Source organism: Pan troglodytes, chromosome 7 (genome assembly GCF_028858775.2).
Source record: "Pan troglodytes isolate AG18354 chromosome 7, NHGRI_mPanTro3-v2.0_pri, whole genome shotgun sequence".
NCBI classification, from domain to species: domain Eukaryota; kingdom Metazoa; phylum Chordata; class Mammalia; order Primates; family Hominidae; genus Pan; species Pan troglodytes.
In genome coordinates, this window is record NC_072405.2 from 148,888,502 (window position 1) to 148,914,415 (window position 25,914).

The 25,914-nt window shown below is 43.8% G+C and overlaps 1 protein-coding gene across 2 annotated transcripts in view; it reads right to left on the bottom strand.

Annotated features, from left to right (window-relative positions):
* Window positions 1-25,914, bottom strand: part of COL22A1 (collagen type XXII alpha 1 chain) — a 326,455-nt gene that overhangs the window by 45,884 nt on the left and 254,657 nt on the right. For both annotated transcript variants that reach the window (XM_003311931.6, XM_063817403.1), the window contains 5 exons: window positions 21,548-21,595; window positions 15,341-15,454; window positions 12,346-12,399; window positions 2,442-2,495; window positions 724-777 (listed from right to left, as the gene is read on the bottom strand). In XM_003311931.6, the coding sequence (XP_003311979.3) occupies window positions 724-777; window positions 2,442-2,495; window positions 12,346-12,399; window positions 15,341-15,454; window positions 21,548-21,595 (324 nt within the window). The remainder of the gene's footprint in view (window positions 1-723; window positions 778-2,441; window positions 2,496-12,345; window positions 12,400-15,340; window positions 15,455-21,547; window positions 21,596-25,914) is intronic.

Here is a 25,914-nt window from a genome sequence, read left to right on the forward strand (position 1 = left end):
TTCGGTGGTCTTTCAGTCATTCCAGAAATCCTCTCCTTGCAAGGTCTGGGACAAGGGTCTCATGTGGAACCCATGGGAAATCCCAGGGGACTGGTCCTGGGCTTGGCAGGAACACTAATTTCCAGTGCCTGTTGCCATGGCTACCCATGATGGATATGTGGGCTGCAACAGCAGTGGACTCTGATCAGAGGAGGAACATGACTAATCTATGGGCAGCCTACACTGAAGGCAGAGGGAAATGGTGAGAAGGGCACCAGTCGATGTCAAGGCTACAGCTACTGTAAAAGCAGAGAGAACATTTGCTCAGGGGGCCCAGTGGAGATCATTGAGATAATATCAAGACAGGCTCCCCAAAACATGGGGAAAGCTGCTTACAATTTCTCATTTTCTACCTTCTTTGCTTGCCATCATAATCTTGAAATACTAGCTTCCTACCCACCAAAGCTCAATTTGAAAAAAGAAGAAGTCTGTCTGTCTTTGCCAATGTCCCCCAGTCCCAACATCACTCTAATTGCATGGTCCATCAAGCCTACTCCAGACCGTCTGCACTTTCCCCCACATGCCTGTGGGACTTGCATTTTTAGGACAACTCTGTCACCTTTTGGGTGTTGGGCCATCCCTTAAAATGAGAGATATGCTCAGTGTCATACCATGCCTGGTGAGTTGAGATGTGCATTCAAATGTCAAGGCCAAAAGAGGAGGGGATTAAAGATGATTACTTACTGGTGGCCCAGGGTTCCCTGGGGGCCCCATGAAACCTGGAACTCCAGGATGACCCTAGGAAAACACAAGATGCAATTCTTTAAAATGACTTGAAAAATACTTTTTACTTTGTGCAAATATCAAATTTCAGAAAACAATAACAGAATCCACCTTCCAACCCTACTAACAATTTTGCTTAAAGACACTGACAATAAAAGGGACTTCTTTTTATATATCTCAATAATAACTGACAACATTTATAAAAACAAACATGTCCTGAAAGTGGATTTGCTTCAAAATAATGTGTGGGCAGGGGGTGTGGAGAAATGGTTGAGGACATAAATGAAAACAAGAGGGGCCATAATAATTGAAAGCTGTTGTGGTTAAGTGCAGGGTACATAAATGTTCATTTTATTACAGTCTTTATTCTTTAGATATGCTTGAAGTGTTTCACAATAAAAACATAAAAAACAAATAAATGCACAGAAACACAATGTACACAATGGAAATGGTTAGGTTAACTGAATTACAGCCTCTATATTCTGGCAATATTACAGTTATTTTAAGCAAGAGATTTGTTTCTCCATGTGTAGAGGAGTCTATTGCATATTATAGAATGAGCTGAAAAAGTTATAGAACAAAGCTTGGAATCTAACACTTAGTCTTGTACAACAATGTTATGAAACCAAACAAACCACCAAGAAACAAATGATTTCTCTGCCCTCCACCTCCAAGCCTTACCACTGAAACCACAGGCTACACCATTCAATGTAGAGTACATTGCCTTTGATAAGTCATTCTCATAAGAATAATCCAAACACATTTTGTTTTTCCAAATACAGAAGAGATTTTAGCCAAGGAGCTCATTCAGACTTTGAGCACTGCTCTCATCTCACTGCCTGTGGGTTACTCGTTCATGTCCCTCATGCCCTCACTGAACTGCAAGCCCAGTGAGGTCAGGAGTTTGTCTGCGAGTCATTCCAGATCTCAGAGCCAGGTGCAGTGCCTGGCATGGAATTGGCTGACAATGAGCACTGGCTGTGAGATGCAGAAGAGAGGGAGAAGTAAAGGGGAGGGCAGCTGGGAGAGGAGAGAAAAGAGAACAGGGAAAAGGATGACAGCAGCAAAGCAGAAGGATAACAGTCATTTCCGTTGGCAGGAAGGGTGGTAGAATTGGACTGGGCAGAAATCAGCTGGTTGTGCTGGATAGAGGATGATAGGTAGGCCATGCTCAGATCCACAGAGAGAGCAGTGAGCCCTTATTGGTACCATCCTATAGCACATTAGGAGCAGTGGTCCAGCAGGCCTGGATGGGCACTGATCTGATCAGAGCATGGAGTATCTGTGAAGCATTTCAGCTAGCAGCAAGAGAGCCAGGCAACAGTTAATTGAGATGATGGGAGGGAAGAAGGGGGAATTTTGTAATGAGTGTCCATTTCAGTGAAAAAAAAAGTAAAGGTAAAATAGTACAAAAAGAAAGAAAAGAGAAGGAAGAAAGGAAAGGAAAGGAAAGGCAAGGCAAGGCAAGGCAAGGCAGGGAGGCTTCTCCAATAATTGAGGGAGAGAGGGCACTTAGAGTGAACCAGAGATACCAAGATGAAAACCATAAAAATGAGATTTTAAAAAATCCTGCTACAGGCAAAGAAGAGACAAGGAATGACATTGTACAATGGAAGCCACCTGGGAGAAACAGTGCTCCTTCCTCAGGGTGAATGGTTCCTTATAAAGTAAATTTTTACCTGATCACCTTTCTGTCCAACCTCACCATCTGCACCACGTTCTCCTTGACTTCCCTTGAAAGGAAAAAAAAGAAAAGAAAGATGTCACTGGAAATTTTAATAGGAAAACAAAAATCATTTTCATGCATTCATTCATCCATTCATTAATTCTCCAAAAATCTCTTATCAAGTTCCTGTGGTAGCTCAGGTACGGTGGCAGCAGATAGATAGAAACAGGGCCTGGTTGAGGATGTGTGATAAAATGGCTTAACTGGGATTTGGGGTATGCGGTTGGAGAGCGGGCAGCAGGAAAGGGGCCAGGGAGGCAGGCAGGGCTCATTTCTTTGAGAGCCTTGCATGTCAACATCTGATGTTAGATTTAGTTGTAGGCACTGGAAACCATTAAAAGGATGTGAAATTGTCCTAGGTTCTAGCTGTGGGTATAGTGTGGGATAGGCTAGTGGTCCAAGCTATAGAGAAAAGGGTCAGTTAAAAACAAGTGGTGTTCCAGGAGTGGCAGGAAAAGAGGCAGAATAAACCCAGGGTCTGCAGGCCTTGCAGAACAGGTGGGAGGGTGAGGGAGAAGGAGAAGTTTAGATGGTGGCCAGCAGGAGCAGCAGCACCAAACGGGAAGCTTTGGAAGAATTTATCCATACATAAGTTCCTTGCTCCCTCCCTTACTAGCTGTGAGACTTTGAGGAGCCACTTCACTAAAACTGCTCAAGTTGTTCGTTTGTTTTGTAACCTACAAGAACAAGAAAACAATGATGTCTTCCCTGTGAAAATGTCAGAGAATAAAATAACAAATGGGAAACACTTGGCATACAGCCCAGAACACAATAAAAGCTCAATAAATCTTAGTCATAATTATTATCTTCTTTATTTTGCCACTTGCTAACTGTGTGTCATTGGACAAGATACTTAAACTCTCTGTCTTCTTACTTCTAAAATGAGAATCATAAAATAGTATCTTTGTCATGGGGTTACTGTGAGAGTTAAATGACCTAAAATATACAAAGTGCTTAGACTTATGACAGGTTGTGTGTTAGCTCTCAAAAAAACATTAGCTATCATCATTCTCATTGTCAGTATCACCATGATGATCATCATGATCATTATCATCACCATCACCATCATTATTATTCCATAACCATCATCACCATAATCACTATCATAATCATGATCACCATCAACATCAGCACCACCAGAGCTATTATCATCACTGTTTCCATCACCGTCATCATCCTCATCTTCACCATCATCGTCTACATCATAATGATCAACAACACCACGACTATTGTCATCACCATCATCCTCCTCATCATCATTGTCATCATTATTGCCATTGTCATCATCATCATGGTCATCAAGATGCTCAAAATATACAACCTACCAAAAATACTTTTCACAGACCACCCAAGAAAGTAACATCCAAAGGTTCCAATTCTTTAACTATTATGTACCTTAGCTCTGCCTTTATTGTGTTAATAAGTGTGTTTCAGCAAAATGTTTTTAAAACAAAAACATTTCAATTCCTTTAAAAGAATGCATTATGCACTAAATAGGTTTGTGACTGTAGGTCAATCTTGGTTGTGGTTCTATGCCTGTCACCCCTTAACTTTGCATTCTTAAGCATATCATGTCCACTCTCTGGTCTCAGTTTGTTCATCTAGTAAATAAAGGATGAGGGGCAGGTCCATCTAGGAGGGTCCTTCAGGGGGTCCAGTGCCCCACAATTCTCTCATGGAAACATCAAGTCCAGCCCTCTTTCAATCCAGACTGTTCTACCACCTCAGCAGACCACTGATGACAGTGACTACCTAATAATCCCCCCTCTCTCTCTGTGATATATTGGCAGGGTTAGGTGAGCTCATATCCGTGAAGTGCTAAATATCATTGTTTAGAAGAGAAAAAAAATGGAGTCAGAGAGAAAGAGCATTTCTTCTGACATTTTTCCACGTAATTATTTTTACTGTTTCTAAATCTAAATAAAGCCATCACACCCTCTGCAGATCATGTTGTAATCAATGAAAAGAAGTGACACAGATTAGCCCACTGCTTCCTTAACATTTAGGACAATTGCCTTAAAAGTAAATGGCTTCCTTTCAAATTCCAGTCCTCAGTCTGGGTTTAGACGAGTTTCAACATTCATGTTGCAACAATGAAAATGTCAGCAGCTCAAGGATCTCCACAGTTGTCCCTGTCTCCTACTCCAACGTAGGTCAGGGATCAAAGCAAACACACCCACCCCCAAGCCTGACTCACTTCCTTCCAGAGAAGGGCGCTGACATTTACAGAGCCCCGACTCTTCCAGGAACTCTGCCAAGGCTTCCCACATGATATCCCATTACATATATTTCCTTGTTTATATCCTGAACTGATGCAAAAATATTTAATATGTCTTTATTCTCTTATTGAGCCAGTAAGTCTACTCTCTGAGGTAGGGCTTATTATCAGAGTGTTAGATAATAAATCTGAAGACCAGACAGGTTCAGTCATTCACCTGAGCACACACAGCTTATAGAAAGCAAGGTCTGGAATCTAATCCAGATCCATTTGTCTGATGATCAAATATCCAAGCTGGCTTTCTCTGCCCAAATTACTTTTCCGGCTATTTTCCTAGAACATGATGCCTTATCCAACAGGTTTCAAGATGTCAAGTGCACTGGATTTATAGTCAGAAAGACTGACTGACCATGCTGAGCATAGACCAGACAGCTTTCTATACACTGGATATATAACAATCAATGAAACAGATAAAAACCATGTGCACTGGGAATTCATATTTAGTCCTCTTCAGAAGAGGTTTATTAAAGAGTCATTTCAAGGGCTTAATTCCCCCTGTTGAAAATAAGGAAAGAAACTTCGCCCTACTCGGTTTACTGAAAACACTTACTTTTGAAAACTTGTTATTGTTAGTTTTTTTTTGAGGGGGGGTCTCTTTGAAAGGTATGCAAATACTTTTAAAAGCTAAATGAGACTTTTGCTAGCTTTGTGACCCAGGAACTCAGCAATGTCTTTCTGAAGGACCTAGGAACCATCTCTTTGAAATAGAATCAGCAAAGAGATAGTATTCCTATCTATCTCCCAGTTCCTGTGAAACTGAACTTCAGCAGATGTTCAAGCCCAACTTCAGCAGATGCCTGGCTCCAAGTTGCAAATCTATTTCCCGCCATGAAGATGTGAGAAGTTTACCTTTGCTTTGAATAAGGTCAATTAGTTAATACAGACACACAGACGGCTACCGCAATTACCAGGTGAATCTAGGAAGGACATGCGGTGTCATTAAATCCTCTCACTTGAGGACTAGTTATTGCTTATCTTGACAACACATATGTGATAGGTGGTTGTATCAGCTTGGCTATCTAAAAGAGTAAGATTTCTTTCAGTCTTTGCAATCTCTTAGCATATTGTCTGTAATGCAAATCACATTCTGGTTTAATGCTATTCAATAATAAAATTGTTTTCTTTCTCTTCTACCTTCGTGGAAAACCTCTCTGAGTTGGGAGATTTTGTTTTTAATTACATTTTTCCAGAACCATCATGTGCTAAGCACATGATAAAACAATCATTCGGAAGGTACATTCATACCAGGAATTGCTCTAAGAGTGCTGTCCTTCATGAACACACTGAACAGGCAATTTTCTCAAAAGGTTTTCAAACTTTTGAGGGCAGGGACTAAACTTTCCCAAGTTAGTAACTCTCTACGACTCTCAGAACAAACCCTTCTCCTAAACTTTTACATGCTGTTGTCCTGCTTGGAAAACCTTTCTCCACCAATAGCTGGTAAATTCCTAACTAACCCTCCAATGCAATTAAAATCCTGCCTCCTCCAGGTGGCAACTAAAATCCTACCTCCTCCAGGTGGCCTTCACAGGTTACCCCTTGTTCCATGGTGTTAGTTTTCTTTCAGTCGTTTACTCTTCTACTGACAATTTGTTGTGGTTGTTAACTCAAATGAAGCAAGTATTATGAGGACCGCTTGCAGTTACATGTATTAAATGCTTCCTACCTGCTGTGATTTGTAAATTCCCCCTTGTTCAGTTCTCGCATTCTCATTATGAGACAGATTGTACAATTCTTTTTCAGATGAGGGACCCAAGGTACCAATGAGGGACCCAAGGTTCAGATAATAATAAATGCTCAAGTCCTATAATTAGCAAGGAAAATTCACTCAGCTAATAAGAGGCAAAGCGGGTTGAGGACCACCGGCTTCCAAAGCCCAGGCCTGTGCCCACAGCCCTTGTTGGCTTCCTGCCTCCATCAGACATACCTAAGTGTTCGCTGCAAGCTTGTAGGTCTTTCTTCTCTGCACAGCATCAGGCTATGAAACGAATGGCCCATATCTGACCTCTCTCTATACCTCCTGACTTGAAAGGAAACTGTTAAGGTGATGCTTGGTGAGAATCTTTCAGAACTGTGGCAGTTACAGATGGAAAGAATTTTCTGCTCTAGGAAAGAACATGGAGTAAGTGGCTCTGGGTTATTTTCTGGGCAGGATGGGAATCCCAAGGCTTTTTCGGGTAGTGCCAATGGCAGCAGGTATTATCTCTGCCTCCTCGGAGTCATCCATACCCTCCAAATGAGGACTTTTGCTCATTGGGTGTCTCTGGGTCCATGCCAGGCCCCCTTTAGGTCCTATTACTGGTTGGTGAACATGCTAGAAGAAGGAAATAAAAACGCTTTTTGTAGGGGACAGAATAGTCATCATTTCCAACCCAAACAAGGTGTTTACGTCTGACTCTGTAGAATACATGCTCCCAGGGTCATTGCTGTGGTTACCATCTTGTTGCTTCTTCCTCCTTTACAGGGATCATAACCACAACTGCAGCAACGATCTCCAGACCCTATATGTTAAAGTCAGTGTTTTATGTGAGTTCAAAGTCCTAGAATGGAGCTCTGTAGTTGACCGTGTGGCATGAACCTCCTCATGCTGGCCACTGAAGACAGCAGCTGCAAATCTGTAAGATAAATCTTGGGGAAGTTACTTCCCCGATGCTGCATTGCAACTGCAAACAAAGGAACCAAACCCTCTTGGCAGTGCAGGAGACCAATGAATGCCCAGAGCCTTTGGTTATGAAAGGATGCTGACAATGATTGTAAGTACTCCATCAGGGGTAGCATTTTCAGTTTACAAACTCCTCTTCACATCCCCAAGTCTAGTGGAGATACTGTTTGATAAATGAAGTTGAACAGAGAGGAAATGAAACAGTCTTTCTATTTTCTGGAAAGTAGTGTGGGGTAAATGACAAGCATAGAAGCTGGCTTGGGTTTCAAGCCAAGAACCACAATAGACTGAGTCCTCAGAGGACACATTTAACCCTTCTGTGATGCATTTTCTCAACAATAAGTGGTGACAAGGGGCAGCTATTGCAGATATAGTGGAGCATTAGCAGATATAGTGTAGACTAAAGCATTGCACCCCATTAGGAGCTGTCCTGGGTGCTGGTGTTGGTATCAGCTGTTACTAAGGAGTACGACAAGACAATAACTACTCAGGGTACTGAAGTTGGACTACTAGTGGTCAACCCCAGTTATACCACCCGCTAGTTTCGTAGCTGTGGCATTTAATCTTGTTAAACCTTAGTTTCCTCATCTGTAAAGTGAAACAACAGCTCTGCCTCCTAGCATCATGCTGACAATTGCACGAAATAGTAACCTGCTCCTTGGAACACTGAGCACTCTGCCCAACGCAACTGCCTGGGGCTCATCATGCAGGGTTAGACCACATGCCCCAAGGACTTCTCATGGTTGGAGTCACCATCTGCTCCTAAATGGAGCAAGAAGAACCCCTGTATTTCAGATGCAGCACTAATTGTTGTTCTTTTTTTCTGGATGGAAGCTTTCTGTTCTCAGAATATTTAAAGGAGCAAACCCTCCGTTGAAGCAAATTATAAGGGAACAAAAGCAGGGCTGTTACTGAAAACATCAGCACTGCATGCAGGCTTGGGCTGAAGGAGAAAACAGTCCATACTTAATGGAGCTAACTCCTTATCTGTTTAATTGATATGATTTTACTTCTTTGAATAAAGACAATTCTAGCCGGGTGCGGTGGCTCATGCCTGTAATCGCAGCACTTTGGGAAGCCAAGGCGGGCAGATCAAGAGGTCAGGAGTTTGAGACCAGCCTGACCAACATGGTGAAACCCCATCTCTACTAAAAATACAAAAATTAGCTGGATGTAGTGGCATGCACCTGTAGTCCCAGCTACTCAGGGGGCTGAGGCAGGAGAATCGCTTGAACCTGGGAGGTGGAAGTTGCAGTGAGCTGAAATTGCACCACTGCACTCCCGCCTGGGCAACAGAGCAAGACTCTATCTTAAAAAAAAAAAAAAGGCAATTCCTCCTCAGCAGAGGCTAAGCCCAGCAGCCAGCAAGTTGACAGCAAAGGTTACTTAAGGATCAGTTAAAATTTGAAATTACACGGCAAGAAGCTTGGCCTCAGCTGGCGATCCCAGAAAGAGAAGGTCATGCCCAGTAAGGAGCTCCAACATTTGAAGATGCTACACTTTCCTGATACCTTTCAATCTAACACTGCCCCGGGCAAATCTCTTGTTCTATCTGCACTGAGATCTGATATCTATAACTCCTGATGCAGGAGTCTTGCCTCTGTCAAAACCATCTAAATCTTCACAGTCCCCGGGTCATGATCGCTAGACGTCTTAAGCTGTCAGCTAGGGTCTGGGAGACCTGGGTGTTTTCCATCTTGATATACCACAAGGCTGGTGCTGTTGTCACAACATAGAATTATTGGTTTTTTGCTTGCTTTTTACCAGTCATAATAACAGTGCCAACACCCTTTTCCAGGGCTGGGCCTAGGGTAAGGAAAGTGAATCACTCACCTTGGGTACTGAATACCTCTTGCTGAGAAGCCAAGAGAAATAATATCCCTATGCAATATAGACAGATAGATAGATAGATAGATAGATAGATAGATAGATAGATAGATAGATAGATTGCATAGGGACATTATTTTATATATATATTTTAAAATTTTTTTTCTTGAGACAGGGTCTCACTCTGTCACCCAGGCTGGAGTGCAGTGGCACAATCTTCACTCACTACAACCTCTGTCTCCCGGGTTCAAGCGATTCTTATGCCTCAGCCTCCCAAGTAGCTAGGATTACAGGTTTGTGCTACCACACCTGGCTAATTTCTGTTTTTAGTAGAAATGAGGTTTCACCATGTTGGCCAAGTAGCTGGAATTACAGATGTGCACAACCATCCCTGGATAATTTTTGTATTTTTAGTAGAGATGGGGTTCCACCATGTTGGCCAGGCTGGTCTTGAACTCCTGTCCTCATGTGATCTGTCTGCCTCAGTCTCCCAAAGTGCTGGGATTACAGGTGGTAGCCACCGCGCCTGACCCCTATGCAATATTTTAAAAAGTCAAAGTCAATCTAAAATAACTCAAGATGATTGAAATATCAAAATGTAAATGAACACAGGTATTTGACACTGCTGGAATTTGGCAGAAGTAAGTTAGGTAGGTCATTCAAGTGGAGGGTTGGGTCATGTCTTTATTTTAAATTTTGATATTTTATTCCTCATGAAATGATTGCATTACTTTTAAATTTTATAAAATATTGCATTAAAGTATTATTTATCTAGGTTGCTGAGGTTTTTGGCTTCTTAAATTTTATTCCCAAATCCTCACCCTAAATATGCGGCTGCCACCACTGTGAGCACAAGGGCTAAAAAAGCTAATGTCAAATGAGCACTTACAATTGAGAAATAAAAATAAAATCCTAGGCCCCCTAACCAACTGTACAGACCCCCTCTTGGCCAAGGAGACCCAGAAAATCCTTAAAAACTGAGTTCCCAGCCTGACCACCATCTCTGGACCAGTTTTGGCTAACTCACAGAGCATGTGTAGTCAAAAGCTTTCATGTCTTCTGCTTCACCTTTTGATGTCAGAGGTTTCAAAACTTTAAAAACTCCACCCTTGGATCATGCTAATGCTGCCATTTTTTGAACACATGACCCATTATGAGGCATGAAACTCAATTTCCCATGCACATGTTTCTCCTTCCGTAAAGATTCATGACTTCTCCTATAGCTTTTTAAATATATTCATTTGGCCAGCCTGCTCAGCATAAATTCCTGCTGCTTTTACCCTTCCCTTGAGGCACTTGCTCTTGGTTTCTGCTGGAGGCTATGCTTCCCAGCCTGTGGGATGGACAGCCTGCAAGTGCAATCCTATGTGAGAAATAAAGATCTCCTTTCCAAGTCTGTGGACCTGAGACAGGACAGGTAGTCAAGGAAGTAATCATGTTCTTGGGATGCAGCAACCGTGGTGACAGTAAGTACAAGCAACACAATAAGCCTCAGCATTCACATTATAATTGAGCTCATCCACGCAAAGCTATCTTCAGCAGGGACTTTCCCCTCTAGAGAGCATGTGCACTTTGATTTTGCCCATCCTCAAACTGACGCTTCGCTCATTATAATGGTAAAAAACATACCCCTGGGTGGAGATTTAAGATGCTAATGAGACATGTGACGTACGAACAAACATGTACAGCTACTGCACATGTACAGCCAGAGGACCACTCAGAACACGCTTATGAGTAACGCCTCTTCCCACCTCTTTATGAATAATCATGTAAGTCTCCCATAAAGGGAGTCTCCCTAATGCTGGTCTTTGCTATCTCATCCTTACGAGCAGCCCACCCTGAATCCTCTCTCTCTCAGGCATACTGTCTATTCTGCCCTAACTTTCAAAGTATTCTTTTTCTTTTGCAATAAATTACTCGATGTTGCATCTCCTTTGCTGTGTGTCTCTTGTTTAAATTCTTTTCAACCAAGGAGACAACAACTGAGGTATCACAACAGCCATACTTTGTCATTCTTCAGTTGATACAATATACCAGGCACTGATGGGAGCATTTTGCCCACAGTTGGCCCAGTAATAAGCCTGTAGGCTCATAGTTTTCATAGTCCCTAGTTAATTTTAGGAAACAAAAGGCCAGAAAGGTTAAGAAACTATCCCAAGGTCACACAGCTGAGATGGAATTCTAACCCCAAGGACTGACTTCTGAGCTTTCTCTCCTAGTGACAATTTTATGCCACCTCTTCTACCAGATGAGGCATGCTATGTCCAGTCAGGCCTCAGGAAGAGACACAGGGACACATTTGGCCCTGAGTGTTGGTGGGGAAGGTGTTCATTCTGCAGCAGCACAGAGGCCACAAGAGATAAGGGAGCACACTCTGGGGAGCACCAATGACAGCGGGAAGGGAATGAGGGTGTGGGTCTATCTGTTCCCATACCAGCACTCAGGCAGTTTCTTCTTAGAGCTAAATACTAACACCACCAACAGCTCAAACAGCCCCAGCCCCAGAACACTTGTTTTGACAGCCAGAGAGCTTCCCTGCCTATTTTGGGGTTGAGATTATACCCCCCTTTCTCTCAGGCTGGCCTCCCTGGCTTTGGGAAACCACAGAGCCACAGAGCTGCTTTTAGACAGATGCCTTATCACTCACATGAGAATAACAGTGCTCACTTCCATTCAAAAAGCACTTTCCTAGTATTTTTCAACTGAGTGCCACGTCCTTTTTATGTATCATATCATTCCATTTTAACAAATATCTGACACCATTTGTATTTTTGTCATTACTGGGAGTTAAGTGGAGGCGTCTGACCACAAAACTCATGTCTTAACCAGTAGGTCCCACACAGTCCAATTCTTCCATGCATTTCATACTTTCCAACAAGCAGTTGTTTGTAAATGAGCAACTGGGATTCCACACATTGAAGTGACCTGCCCATGGTCAATAGGATAGTCAGTGCCATGCTTAGACCTAGAACAGGGGTTTTCTGATTTAAAACCACTCCTTTACACTGGCCATCACTCTTCCTTAAATTGAGATTAACCATTGAGATGAGCAGAATAGATCCATGCAGATGGTTATGAAGTCTCACTGACCTGTGGTCCAGCTATTCCTGGGGGCCCTGGTAGGCCTGGAGGCCCAGCCTCTCCCTGTATCAGGGATACAAGAAAAAAAAAGAAAACAAGAATGAGTATCTGGCCCACATCCAGGGTCATCACCATGCCACCAGCCTCGCACCTCCATTCACTGACTTTCCACTGGGACTTCCGTCAGCTACCCCTGCCCCTAGCCTGTCTGAGCAAAGGGTATAGGCAAGTGGTAGTACTGAGTGTGGCTGTGCAACCATGGCATGACCCACCATTAATATGGTTAGCTGGTGTGTCTCCAAGATAGCCTGATGGCCCCTGCCTCCCATATTTGCAACCTGGAGCAGCTGTCCTGCCATTTGTTCCAGGGTTGGTCTGTATGGCCCACAGGACATGGCAGAAGTGATGGTGTGTACTTGCTGAGATTAGGGTATAAGATGGCTCACTCCCACCTTGGCCTGCTACCATCCCCCGCCCCCCACCTTGCACTTTTTCTATCCAACCACTCATTTTGGGGAAAACCAGTTTCCACGTCTTGATCTCACTCAAGCAGCTCTGCAGAGAGGCCCACCCATGTGGTAAGGAACTGAGGTCTCCATCAACAGCCACAAGAGTGAACCTGGATGGAAGGGGATCTTCTACCAGATGGACCCTGAGATGACTGCAGCTCAGGGCTTGAGGGTTGCCTCATGAAAGACCTGAGCCAGAACAACCCAGCGAAACCACTTTTGGATTTCTGCCCCAGAAATTTGAGATAATAAATATTTGTTGTTTTAAGCCACTAAGTTTTGGAGCAATCTGTAATGTAGTGATAGATAACTAATACAGTTGAGAAGACAGAAAAAGTGTGCTGCACTAAGAAATAGAGTCTGAATTACGTAGGATCTCATTTGTGTGTGCGTGTTTGTGCTTTATAAATATATGTGCATGTATAATTATATTGGCACACATTGCACGTTCTTTATAGTTACTTTCATAACCATTTTCTTATGGTTATTTTCACTCTAAGTTCTGTAATACCTGGAGTGTCAGCTGCTTGACTCTGAGAAAGGACTACCCAGGTGGGAGGGTGGGGGTTCGCGGCCCCCTGCCAGGTCCTGCCAGAAGTTGTGGAACCTTGAGTGGTTCTGAACATCGGAATCACTGTGTAGTAGTTGCAGTAAACACACAGAATACAAGCCTCATTCCAGTGATTTGATGCAAAGCAACTGTGGTAGAAAGGTCTGGAAAAGACTGATCTAAACATCTCCCTAAGTGATTTAGAAATGCCACCCTGACAGCCTCTGCACTGATATCAAGAATCTTTGAGGTTAAGACTCCTGGAATAAATTCCTAAAGACCCATCTATCTTAATGAACTAAATGATCTTCTGAGCTGTTTAAAATTAAGGCAATGGGAAAGACCCATGACATGGATGTAAGTACATTCAAACATGTTTATTTACTATCTGATAAAACATGATACAAGAAATGCTGCAAATCAAATAAAGGCCTGTTTTTAATAAGCTGATCACCAGGAGAATTTAATTAGGTGAAATTGTTCTTAGTCAAATCAGCTTTAGGACTGGCCCCTGTTCCTTCCAGGGTTCCAGAGTGTATGGAGAAATTTCGAGGACTGTGGCATGCCCACGGGGTCTATGCTCAAATATCCTGCATAGCTGAGCTGGTGGAAAGGGAACAAGCACTGCTTAAGGCTCAGAGAGTCAGAATAAAGGTCATCTTTCACATCTGTGTTTGTATTCCCTGTACCATGTATGGGTAAAATACAAACCACAAATAAGAGGCTTAACTCTCTCTTTTTTGAAAAGAAAGAGAATCTCACCTAAGACTTTTTCTTAAAGCATTTACTTTAGAAAACAGATCATTGTCAGTTCTTTATCTGTCTCTTTGAAATGTGTGTAAATCCTTTTAAAAGGCAAAGAAGGCTTTTTTTTTTTCCAGTTTGATGACCCAGGAATGTCTTTCTCTAGGAGTTAGGATCCATCTCTGTGAAACATGATCAGCAAGGAAGATCCACCACTATCTCCCAATATCTAGGGATTGGTATCTCCCCAAGTTGCAACACTATCTTCTTACATAAAGATGCAAGAAGTTTATTTTCACTTTGGATAAAGCCAATTAGCTAAGATGGAGGGCCATCTGAATTACCAGGTGAATCTAAGATGAACGTATGTGACAAATAGCACTGTCAAGACCTCCTACTTGAGGACTAATTATTGCTTATCTTGAGAAAATGTCTGTAATGGACTTTATCTGCTTAGCTATATAAAAGAGTGAGATTTCTTCCTGTCCTTACCATCTCTTAGCAGATTGTCTGTAATGCACATTATATTCTAGTTTAAATGTAATTCAATATTAAAATGGTTTTCTTTCTCTTCCACCTTTGTGAAGAAGTTTTCTGGGTTGGGAGGAGATTTTGTTTTCAATTCGATTTCCCCAGCACCCATGAAACTCCCTACCTCTGTTTTGCTCCAGGACAGACGATGAACTCCTTTAGAATAGGGTCTCAGCCTTTTTCTTCTGAACTTCCCCATTGTCTACATGTTGACTGACATATAAGACACATGTAATGGGGTGTCATAAACAGGTAATGACAAGGGATTGAATGCATGCATGAATGGATGGATCCATTGATTGATCTATGAGTCTGAAGTGCCTATCTTGGTGCCTATTACATAGTAGATAGGCAAAAGTTGTTGGATGACAAAAGAAAGGAAGGGAGAAAGACAGGGTGGAAAGGAATGTAATTGAATGAGTATGTTTCCAGGTGTCAGCATGTATTGGAAAGTCACAATCAACATCTTCTTAAAGTGACAAAGACCCATAGATACCCACTTCCTACCATTTCCATAGCTATATCTCACAACCCAGTACTCCTCATCTATCTTGAATCTTGAACCCCTCAAACCCTGAACACCTTCAGAGGCAGATGGGGCAATACTGAGATCTCCAGAATGATATTTTCATTCTAATGATAAAAATCGAGTTTCCCCTTTTCTCCTTACCTTTTTCCCTCCTGTGCCTTCTCTCCCTGGCTTTCCTGGGACACCTTTGTCCCCTTTAAAACCTGGTAGACCAGGGAGGCCTGGGGGGCCAGGAGGGCAGTCATTGCACACATCCTGAGAGTGGGGAGAGAGGTGGGGACAAAGAGAGAATGACTAGCAAATACAGTTTCAAAGCAAAGCAAAGTAGCCCTGGCTGCTACCTCTCCAGATGGAGATTTGGTTTTTAAATACCAGAGAAGATAGAAAAGCAAATAGGTGGACTGAGTCATGATCCAAATACTCTTGTGTCTAAACTTTGCATTTTCCCTTTCTTAACTAAAAGTTAGGTTTCAGCACTGACGTATCTGGATATTCCTCCATTTCCCCCTATTTCCACCCAGACTTCTGGAAGGATAGCCTGAGGAAATGATGTCAAAAATCCCTGTAAAATGATCTGTGAGCAGCTGAAAACATTAACAGTGCAGATTTAATACAAACATTTAGTATTACTAAAAATAGCATGCTCTGTCCCTGATGTTAGAGGCCAAGCTGGGAGCTGAATTCTCTGTTCTGCATTTGCCCATCAAGTGGTTTCTGAACAAGGAAGAAGGATAAACAAGGCAACAGGCACACACCCTTGGGACTTCGTTTCTGTGATACAATGCCGACTCTGACCATGCTTAGCTTTATTTTTTACCCAAGGCAAGCATTTAATAAATGTTCCCTGGAATTGGGCTTTGTTCTACTTCTTTAAGGCAGGTAAATATTGCTCCTCGAGTAAATTTAAAGTCCTCTGAGCCCAGAGCATGTGTTTTCTGATTAGTTGGATCTTATAGTTTGGAGCACACTATGCGCCAAATAAAACTCACCTAACTGTACTCCAGCCTGCCTCATCCACCTGCCTCTTGGTTTGCCCCCTCCATGGCCTTCTCTCTAATCCTCCCTCTCATCCACCCTGCCTCCCTCCTTGTGATCGGAGTTTAATGGATAACACAAGTAAAGCACTTAGAATACTCTCAAGAAAGATTAGATAGATAGATAGATAGATAGATACACAGATACACAGATACATATAGATAGATAATGCCCACACATTTAGCCATTATTGTTAGTTTATTTATTCACTCAGTCACTCACTCATTGAAAAAATACTTGAAAGCCACCTACTATGTGTCAGGCACTGTGCTAAGTTTGGGACCACAGTGAGTGTGTGTCTTGAAGAGCTCTCAGTTCAACACTGTCAACTGACACAAATACATGCACTAACTATGGTCTTTTGAAAGCCCCACCAAAGGCACCTGCAAAAATACTTGGAAGCTGCACTGTTCATAGTCCATGAGGTGAAGCTGCAGGTGATTTTGTTTTCTTCTTGGTCTCCAATTTCAGGATGGTAAAGTTTTTCCATCACAAAAGCATCTCTGAATGGCCCACCTTCCTTTTACTTGTTTCACCTACGCAGTCTTTGGAGATTCTTTAGAAGTCTCCCCCTCCAAGAAGCCTTCCTGATTGCCTCAGGATGGGGACAGGCTCTTCCTGCTCCCAGAAATCTCAGGAATCCTCACTACTGAAGTACTAGTCTCTTGTTGGAATGGTCTTTTATTCCATCCTCTCTCCACCAGGCAAACAGAAGGTGTAAGCACTCAGAGGACAGAGGTAGAATTATCTTTGCTTGCCAAATTCATAGCAAATATTCTTCCACCGGGCATGAGTGCTATAAATGAATGAATCAGGCAACCCAACTAACTAACCAACTGACTGACCGATCAACCAATTAACTGTCCACCTGACATTCTGGCGACTTGTGCCATCTTCTTTTAGTGGTTAGTTTGCAAAGCTGATTGGATTATTTGGAGGATGGGAAGAGTTAAATACTGGGATATATAAAGCAAGAGTGTATGAGATATTCAGTTTACTTAGATGAGCTGCTTTTGATAACTGTACTTTGCGTGAAAGAGTAGCAGAGCTGAAAGGAGCTCGCTTATTTGTAGACCTTCTCTTATTGTACCCTAAGATGAGATGCATCCATGAAACATTGCAACTGTGGATGGATGGATGGACGGATGGATGCATGGATGGATGGATGGATGGATGGATGGATGCAAATGCAACTAGCCTGATGACACCAAAAATTCTAGCCACTGAGATATTTCTGGACTTAAAGGGTGCCCTGGTGATAGGAAGCCATTCTTTGCAGTGGGATCCATAACATAAAAAGATTATACCTGAGTAATACAAAAATCTTACGACTTTCCTATTTCTTTCTAATTTCTGGCAGGGCTCTCAACCTGGGCCTGTTGCATACTATGCAGGATTATTTCCTGAAGACCAGAGCTGTCGGAGACCCAGACCTACCTGTGAGGGAGCTAGACTCAACTCACTGACCCAGTTCTGGAATCCAGTGAGCATAGGGTGAGATCACCCCAATCTGCAGTGTTACGATGCTCACCTTGGCTCCAGAGCTCCTGGGAGCACCCCCAGTCCCTCCTGGCCCTGCACCGAACTCCAGCTCAGAGGGCAATTCACACTTTCTCTGAATGTATTGAAACTGGATAGGGTTGTGTTTCCAACCAAATGGGCTTGCCCATACGCCACTTGAACCTCTGTCCACCTGGAATCATGGCTTCATCTCCCTGAGTCTCCTTATCTGTGAAATGGGGATGTCAAAGTCTTATGATAAATGAGACAATTAATGGAAAATGCCTGACACTGTCCTGACACAGAGTGAAAGCATAGTGATTTTTAGCTGCTACATGTGCCATTACGGTTTTGTTTATTTTCCCCCCTAAATCTGTGGCCTTGCCCCATTTGCAGATCAGATGACCGTGATCATCAATACTAGCTCCCAATCTCTGGGCTTTCTGAGTTATCTCAGGCAAGTCAATTAATCTTCTTGAGTCTATTTCCTCACCTGTAAAAAAGGATCATTCTCCTACTTTAGGAGATTGTTGTGAAATTTAAATAAAATAATGCATACAAAGTGCCTAGCATATTTCAGGGTTCATTGCATGTAATCTATTAATGTTCTTTCCCTCTAGTCTCTACCCCTTCCTTTGGTCTAAAATATTTTCTTTTCTTTTTCTGGTTTTTTTTTTTTGGAGACAGAGTCTTGCTCTGTCACCCAGCTTGGAGTGCAGTGGTGTGATCTAGGCTCACTGCAGCCTCCGCCTCCCAGATTCAAGCAATTCTCCCACCTCAGCCTCCCAAGCACTGGGAATACAGGCATGTGCTACCACGTCTGACTAATTTTTGTATTTTTAGTAGAGATGGGGTTTTCCCAAGTTGGCCAGGCTGATCTTGCACTCCTGGCCTCAAGTGATCCACCTGCTTCGGCCTCCCTAAGTGCTGGGATTACAGGCATGAGCCATCGCACCCCGCCGGTCTGAACTATTTTCAACAAACTCAGCTTGTTAGGTCATTGCATGTAATACTATACTTTGTGTGGTTTGAAGTACCAAGTAAGCACTCAAAAAAATGCTTACTACATGGAGAAAATAACAGTCATTGCTTCCCAGGAGAGGAAATGACCTCTAGGTCATTTCATCCACCTTCTCACTGGACATCTGAATCCTCACTATGATATTCCTACCAAAGAGTTGTGTAGCCTTCACCTCCAAATCTCTATGTGACAGGCAGAGAACTCACTAGCTGCCTGGACTTCATCAGATAGCTGTCAGGAAGTTCTGGCTCATGTAAAGATGAATCGGATAGTAGAGAGGCTACGTGTAAGGCTTCAGAGTTGGTCTCACTGGGTTTGAGTCTTGGTTCTACCACTACAAGGTCTGTGATTTGAACAAGTGTCTTGCCCATCTATGCTTAACCTCTTCATCTGTAAAATGCAGATAGCAACAGAAACCACTCACAGGACTGTTTTTGAGGATTTAATAATATAATATTTCTGCAAGGGTAATGGAGACCATTTTAAGATGACCTCCTTGGGCACAGATCCAACTATGGACATTCATTTAACGGGGACTCTTAGAACTTATTACCCAGTCAGTTCTCCAACTATCAGACAGAGATATATGAAGTTATAAAACCCTCTGGGGCAGAGAAAAATATTCTGTAATACAAGATGTCTCAGCAGGGGAGACATCTGCCACCAGCCACCTAGACTAGACCAGCAGACTCTAACTTACAACATCGAGATGACAGCCAGTGACTGCACAAAACAGGAAGATGAACATAGTCTGTTCCCCAGACCTGGCCAAATCCACTCATCCCAGGCTGTTGACTATAGAATTTCCAGGCAAAGCTCAGCTCTGTGGGACCAGTGAGTCTCCACAGGCTACCCTGCACGTAGGCGCTTGCATTCCTTCTGGGGTTTCCAGCTGCTCTGATGAGCACAGCTGTATCCTTTCATAGTGAGGAAATATTGATTTGACTAAATATCTGTCTCAGTGCTATGGCCGTGAGGAATGATGCTTGGCCATTTCAGTGCTCACTCTTATTATTGACATAAAGATTGGGACATCTTGAGGTTGAAATCCTCTGGGTGAGGGGTCGGGGGTGGAGATGGCTGGTGGCTGATGAAAACCTAGCTCCTTCTAGAGTGAGGGAATTAAGAAAAAGAATCCAGGCTAATAAAAGCCTGTAATAAACAGAAGATTGAATCAATAGGTAATGATTTCTTGTCATGTCCTTGACTGTGGAAAAAAAAAAAACTACCGCACTTGTCAACAAAAACTGGTAAAGATTGTTCTGCTACTTATTTTTTAATAAAAGGTGTAATTTTCCCATCAAGGCATCTCAATTTACAGTGAGATTGAACGCCCCAGACTTCCGAGAAGGTTTTCTTTTTCTTTCGTTTTCCTCCCTTGGCTTCATGTATGAAGTAGGTATTTTCTGAAATCACCCAGTGTCTTTTAGAGAACAAGAGGGAAGGAAGGGACCAGTCACACAAAATGCAGTATCGACCCTTCACCCGGAGTTACGAAGAGGCTTGAAGTACAGACAGCAGAAGGGGCCTCCTCACTTGCTGCAGCACGCCTGTTCTTTCTGAAGTATAGACCTTACCTCTCTCTCCCTCGTTCACAGCCTTTCGCAGCTCTCAACATTGAAGACCCCAGGTCCTTGGTCAGGCACCTGGGCACCTGTGCAATTTAGCCTTCAGGTGTAACTCCAGCCACGCCGTGCTCTATCTTGGCCGAGTTATGTTCAACCTCTCAGGACCTTTTCCTCTCGTGGGAAAAGCAAATGTGGTTCTAGAAACCAGTCAAGTCTGCACTCACATCTGAGTTTGTCCTGGATAAAAGGCCCAACAGCCCACATCACCTCACTGAGCCTGTGCTCTGGTCTCGGCCCAGCAGGACCCAGGTCCAGGCTGTATGACTCTGCCACTGGCCCTCCTTTGAGAACATGAGTTAGTCCTGTCTGGGTTAAAGGCCAGCCTCCGGTATCAGTGAGAAAGGATTTTATTCTTAGGATGTCCTATTCTATTCCATTCCATTCATTGACCCTCACAGTATCTCAGGCTTCTTATATGCTGAATAACACAACAAATAGTATTGACCCCATAGAATATTTGTGAAAATTAAATAAGGGAGGCACATTAAACATTTAGTGCAGCATAGCTCCAAATAATGCTCTGCTCTATATCTGCAGTGCCCAATAAGGCAGCCACCAGCCACATGCAGCTATTAAGTATGTGTAAAGAAAGAGGTTGGAGTGATCAAGCACCTATATTTTTAATTGCATTTATTTATTATTTTTGAAACAGGGTCTTGCTCTGTCACCCAGGCTGGAGTGCAGTTGCATGCCCATGGCTCACTGCAGCCTCTACCTCCCAGGCTCAAGTGATCCTCCTACCTCAGCCTCCTGAGTCGCTGGGACCACAGGCACATGTCACCACATCAAGCTAATTTAAAAAAACATTTTTTTTGGTAGAGATCAGGTCTCTCTATGTTGCCCAGGTTGGTCTTAAACTCCTGGGCTCAGGGCTTAAGCTATCCCCACAACATGCTGGGATAATAGGGGTGAGCCACTGTGCCTGGCCTGTATTTAATTTTAATTAGTTTCCATTTAGATTGCAGCATGTGGCCAGTGGCTGTTGTGTTGGACAGGGGGATTTAGCACATCACCAGCCACATGCTGAGTTGTCAACTAATGGCACTGCTGTTATCGTTAATACTACAAAATAGTTGTTCAAAAAAAAACCCAACTTATTATCAAGATCTCCAATCCTGCCATCACCATTTTCAAAACACATGCACATTTATTGTATGCTTTTACCTTAGCCAAGAGATTTATGTCCCCTGGAGACAGTAGTGAAGAGAGGCCCTGTCAAAATAAAAAGAAACAAACACATACGTACATGCATATATACAATAAATCCCAGGCATCTTCAGAAAGCAAAAGGCCTTTAAAGTGTGACGTAATACGTGACACACTGCGCCATGCGTGGGATACGGACAGCCCAGTGGATGTCCCAAGCCTGGGAGCCACAGAAAGAACACTCCTCCAAGACAGCAACTGCACAGACTGCCAGTCCTAACCAAGTCTGACTGACTTTGGCCTTTGGCCATCCCTACTTTCCTTCTGTTTGCCCCTTCTCTTCTCCCAGCTTTCCCTCTTCCCCCCGACCACCAAAACCTGATAGGTCATATGAGTACCGTGGGAGGCAAAGCGGCAAACTGTTTGCAATCTGGATTGTCGTGGATATCCCAAATGAGCAACAGCTGTTACTATCAGTCATCCACAACCTAGTATGAATTTAAGCCAATGTCTTCAGCTCTCCCAGGTGAAACAGCATTTTACACTTCATTTGTCATTATGGCTTAAAAGTCTTTAATTCCAGAAAGGGTATTTCAGAAATCAGGAGTAATTACAGAGTCTCTACAGGTAGGTAGGAGTCTGCAGGTGGATGAATTCATGCTCAAACCCACTGTGAGTTGGAGCCATGATCGTGTCTCTTACAACCACAGCCATCCTGGAACCCAAGACGGGGTGAAGGCTCAGAAAATATTTGGGTGCAAGGAACATAAGGCTAGGAAGGAAAATGGAAATTAAAAGGCAGACCGTAAAGGAAAGAAGGGATTCTTAGGTAAGACTTTGAGACTGGTGTGCTACTTTGCAAAATTCTAAATTTTGCAAAGAAAAAGGAATACCAGAAGACCCAGGCAGCAGAGGCAAGGTGGTAGACTTAACAACTAAATGCATGGTGGGTGATTTCTCCTCATTAAGTTTGAGTTTAGGTGTATGAATTACAAATCCAGTCTGCCATTTTGGGAAGGCTGAAACCAAGGCAGTTTTTCAGGCTATTTCCCCATCCCTGACCCCATGGGCTTTCGGTGCCATCCTGTGGTTAGCAAAACCATGAAACAGGTAACACGAGTTTGTTCAAGGTAACTGCTGCAGTGGCCTGAAACGTGCTGGTGGGGTTTTGTGTGTTGATAAGCTCAGAAATTCAATCAACACTCTGGGCTATTGAAAGAGGGACTGAGAGAAACTGGGGTTGAATTAAATCAGATTGCAGGTGCTCAAGGAATTATCCGCACTGCAGTGAAAGCTCACTTAGGATGCAGTGGCTAAAGCCAAGGCCAAGACCTCCCCGGTTATCTGAGTGATGTCCTCTGAAGAAAAGACAACCTTTGCTATAGCAATTTATTAAAACTTTTAAAAGGGAAAGGTGTTTTATTTTCAAGCCGTATATGTTTCCCCTGGGAAGTTAATAATAGGAAAGGGTTCATATGGTTCAAATTGGTATATTTTAATGCTGCTGGCATTCTATTACTAGGGATATTCTTACATTGCCATTGAGTCCTTTGCATAATTAGAGTGAGTTATATCAGACACAATGGCTGGGCACCAGTCACAAAGGCAGAGAGAATGAGGAGTGGATTTTCAGTCTAGGTACAGTGTGGTCTTGGATACAATTTCATTAACATCTTGCTGTGACTCATTTCTGTAAACCTCACAAGTCTCAAAAGACACACAGGACCAGCATGTGGATGGAGGCGGTGGCCTTGTGAAGGTGGACTCAGGATATGGCAGACTGCCATCTCTGCCTTCTATGAGTCAGTCACTCATGTCACCTGTTGTTGGGCCCAATGGGCTCAGAGAACAGTGGACAGTGTGGGGATGTAGATGCCAGTTTACATCCTACCTAGATCCTCCCCATTCTCGGTGCATCCTCATCCCTGGTGCTGGTTACACAGCCTATAACTGACTGATGGCAGGGTGAAAAGAGCTGGGCCTGGCCTCAAGGTGGCACAGCTTGGTGGTTCCATTCACACTCCAGAGTTCCATGTGGGATCAGGCAGGGAATAGACTTGACTTGAACACACATTTTTTACTGTCTTTTCCCCTGTCATGTCCTGCTTCCCTCCATCCTCGTAAGTTTCTCCTGAGAGCATTCCCTCAATCAGTCACTAGCACAAGAATCCCCACTGCAGGCTGTGCTTCCAGAGAACCCAATCTGACACAGAAGGAGGATCCTGGAACAGGAATTCTATGCTTCTCTCCAGGTGGGTGCAGCACTGGAGAAACACTTTGGGTCACTCTCTCCACCCACTGAGGGATGGAACTGTGTAATTAATAATTAGCTCAGCAGGCCAGTGTTGTCCAAACCCTGCACATTCCAAAGAAATGTCCAGGCTGCTGCCTGGTTCCTGGGAATTACCTCTATGCCCTTGGAATGTCCTGCCTGGTAAGAGTGTCTTTGTTTACCTGTGTTCTTGGGTCAAGCCAGGTAGTTAATGCTAACAATATGATTTATGGTGGGTGCCTTGGACACATACCTCAGTCTGACCTCCAGAGAGGATGAAGATCAGCCATGTGGGCACTCCATGCCTGTGTGACCGACTCCCAACATAAACCCTAGACACCAAGGTTCCGGTGAGCTTCCACGGTTGCAACACTTTGTGAGTATTGTCACAACACTGTGACTGGGAGAATTGAGTGCTGTCTGCACAACTTCACTGGGAGAGGACAAATGGAAGCTTGTATTGGTCTTTCCTGGACTCTTTCCTGTGCACCTTTTTCCTCTGCTGATTTTAATCTGTATCATTTTGCTGTAATAAACCATTGCCATGAGCATAACAGCTTTTCTGAGTTCTGTGAGTCCTTCTGGGAAATCACTGAACATGAGGGAATCCCTGAGACAACCATGCCTTATCTGATTAGTGAGCTCGGAGAGACCTGAGAGCCAATGGGCCATACTTGGGACCATTCGGGAGGAGTATGTTCAGTTAATCTAACAGATCTTCTCTCTTCTCTCTTCTCTCTCTCTCTCCCTCTCTCTCTCTCCCCTCAGCTCTCTGTTCTGCTGCTGACCGCCTGAGAGACAATCATGATTATCCACATCGTCAGCTGCACTATGCTGACTTCACTATCTTTGCAGGGAGATGTCAAAGTCCAGATCTGGCAGAGGTCATCTGAACCCCCGCTTGACTTCTGGCCTGAACCTCACTCTCCCTGCACTTCACCAGAGCTTTGCACTTTGATAATGAAGTGGCTTCATTATAAAGTGAGGTTTATTTGGCTGTTGCAAAGCTGACTCTACAGGGGAGGAAACAGGAGTAATTAAGGTGTCCCTAACTTCCAACAAGACTTTATGCTCCTGTCATTGGAAGGTGTTCAGTGAGAAGTTTCAGGACCCTTAATGGCAGACCAGGATCCCTGTCCAGGTCTCTGCTGTGCCCGCCAACTGAGATAAGGGATGGGGGGTCATCCACACCCACAGGGACGTCTGAGCCTTGAGTCCGTAACTGGAATTTGTAGCAGGTCAGGCTTACAAAAGAGAGAGGCAGCCTCTCAGATCCATCTCAAGGTGAAGCTTCTGCCCAGGTGAGCATCTCACTTTCTGAAACCAGACTTAAAAACTCACTCTTGAGGCCTGCGATTCCCCAGTCTTGGTTGCTGCTGTCTCTTCCATCTTAGGCAGCTTCTTCCCAAGGACTCATCTCTCTCTCCATCTGCACAGCTGCCTCCCACTCTCTCAGGCCAGCACATCCCCACTGCTCCTTCCCTAGAGGGTCCACCTATAGCCAGGCTACTCAGCTAAACCATTGGGGCTTCTCTGGCATTGGAAACTCAGTCAGAGGGTGTCCCAGGAGATGAGGGTGCCTCGCATCAGGGAAGCCTATAGGACTCTCGGGCTGGACTGAGGCCACATTGCCAAGGAACCAACACTCAGGGCTGTCCCCATCTCCGCAACCTTTCACAAATTCCCCTGGTCTCACTGTGAGGCAAGAAAGAACGTTTCTTCCATGTTAAACAGATGGCAACTGGGAAGGCTGACCTCACCCAGTCAAGTGCCAGGAAACGGGCAAGTTAGGGATTTGCAATGGGTGCTGCTGTTGCTCATTTGCTCACCCCAGATCCACTTTTCACCCTTCTCTGTCCTGTTCCATGCCTGGGAGGTTAAACCCCTGGAATGTGTCCCGGGCTGGCTTGCCTGCTGGCCCGCAGTTGAACTGCCCAACTCGAGGCACTGTTAGGAAACTGGAGGGTGGGAGACATCCCTACCTCCTGGCCTTGGGCCAAGCCTTCTGACAGCGGTGTTGACCCATGACCGAGCTCCTACGTGCAATCCCTTTCTCACCATTCTACTCTCCCTGGGCTTTGAAAACCGGCCTAATGGTGGTAACGACTTCCCA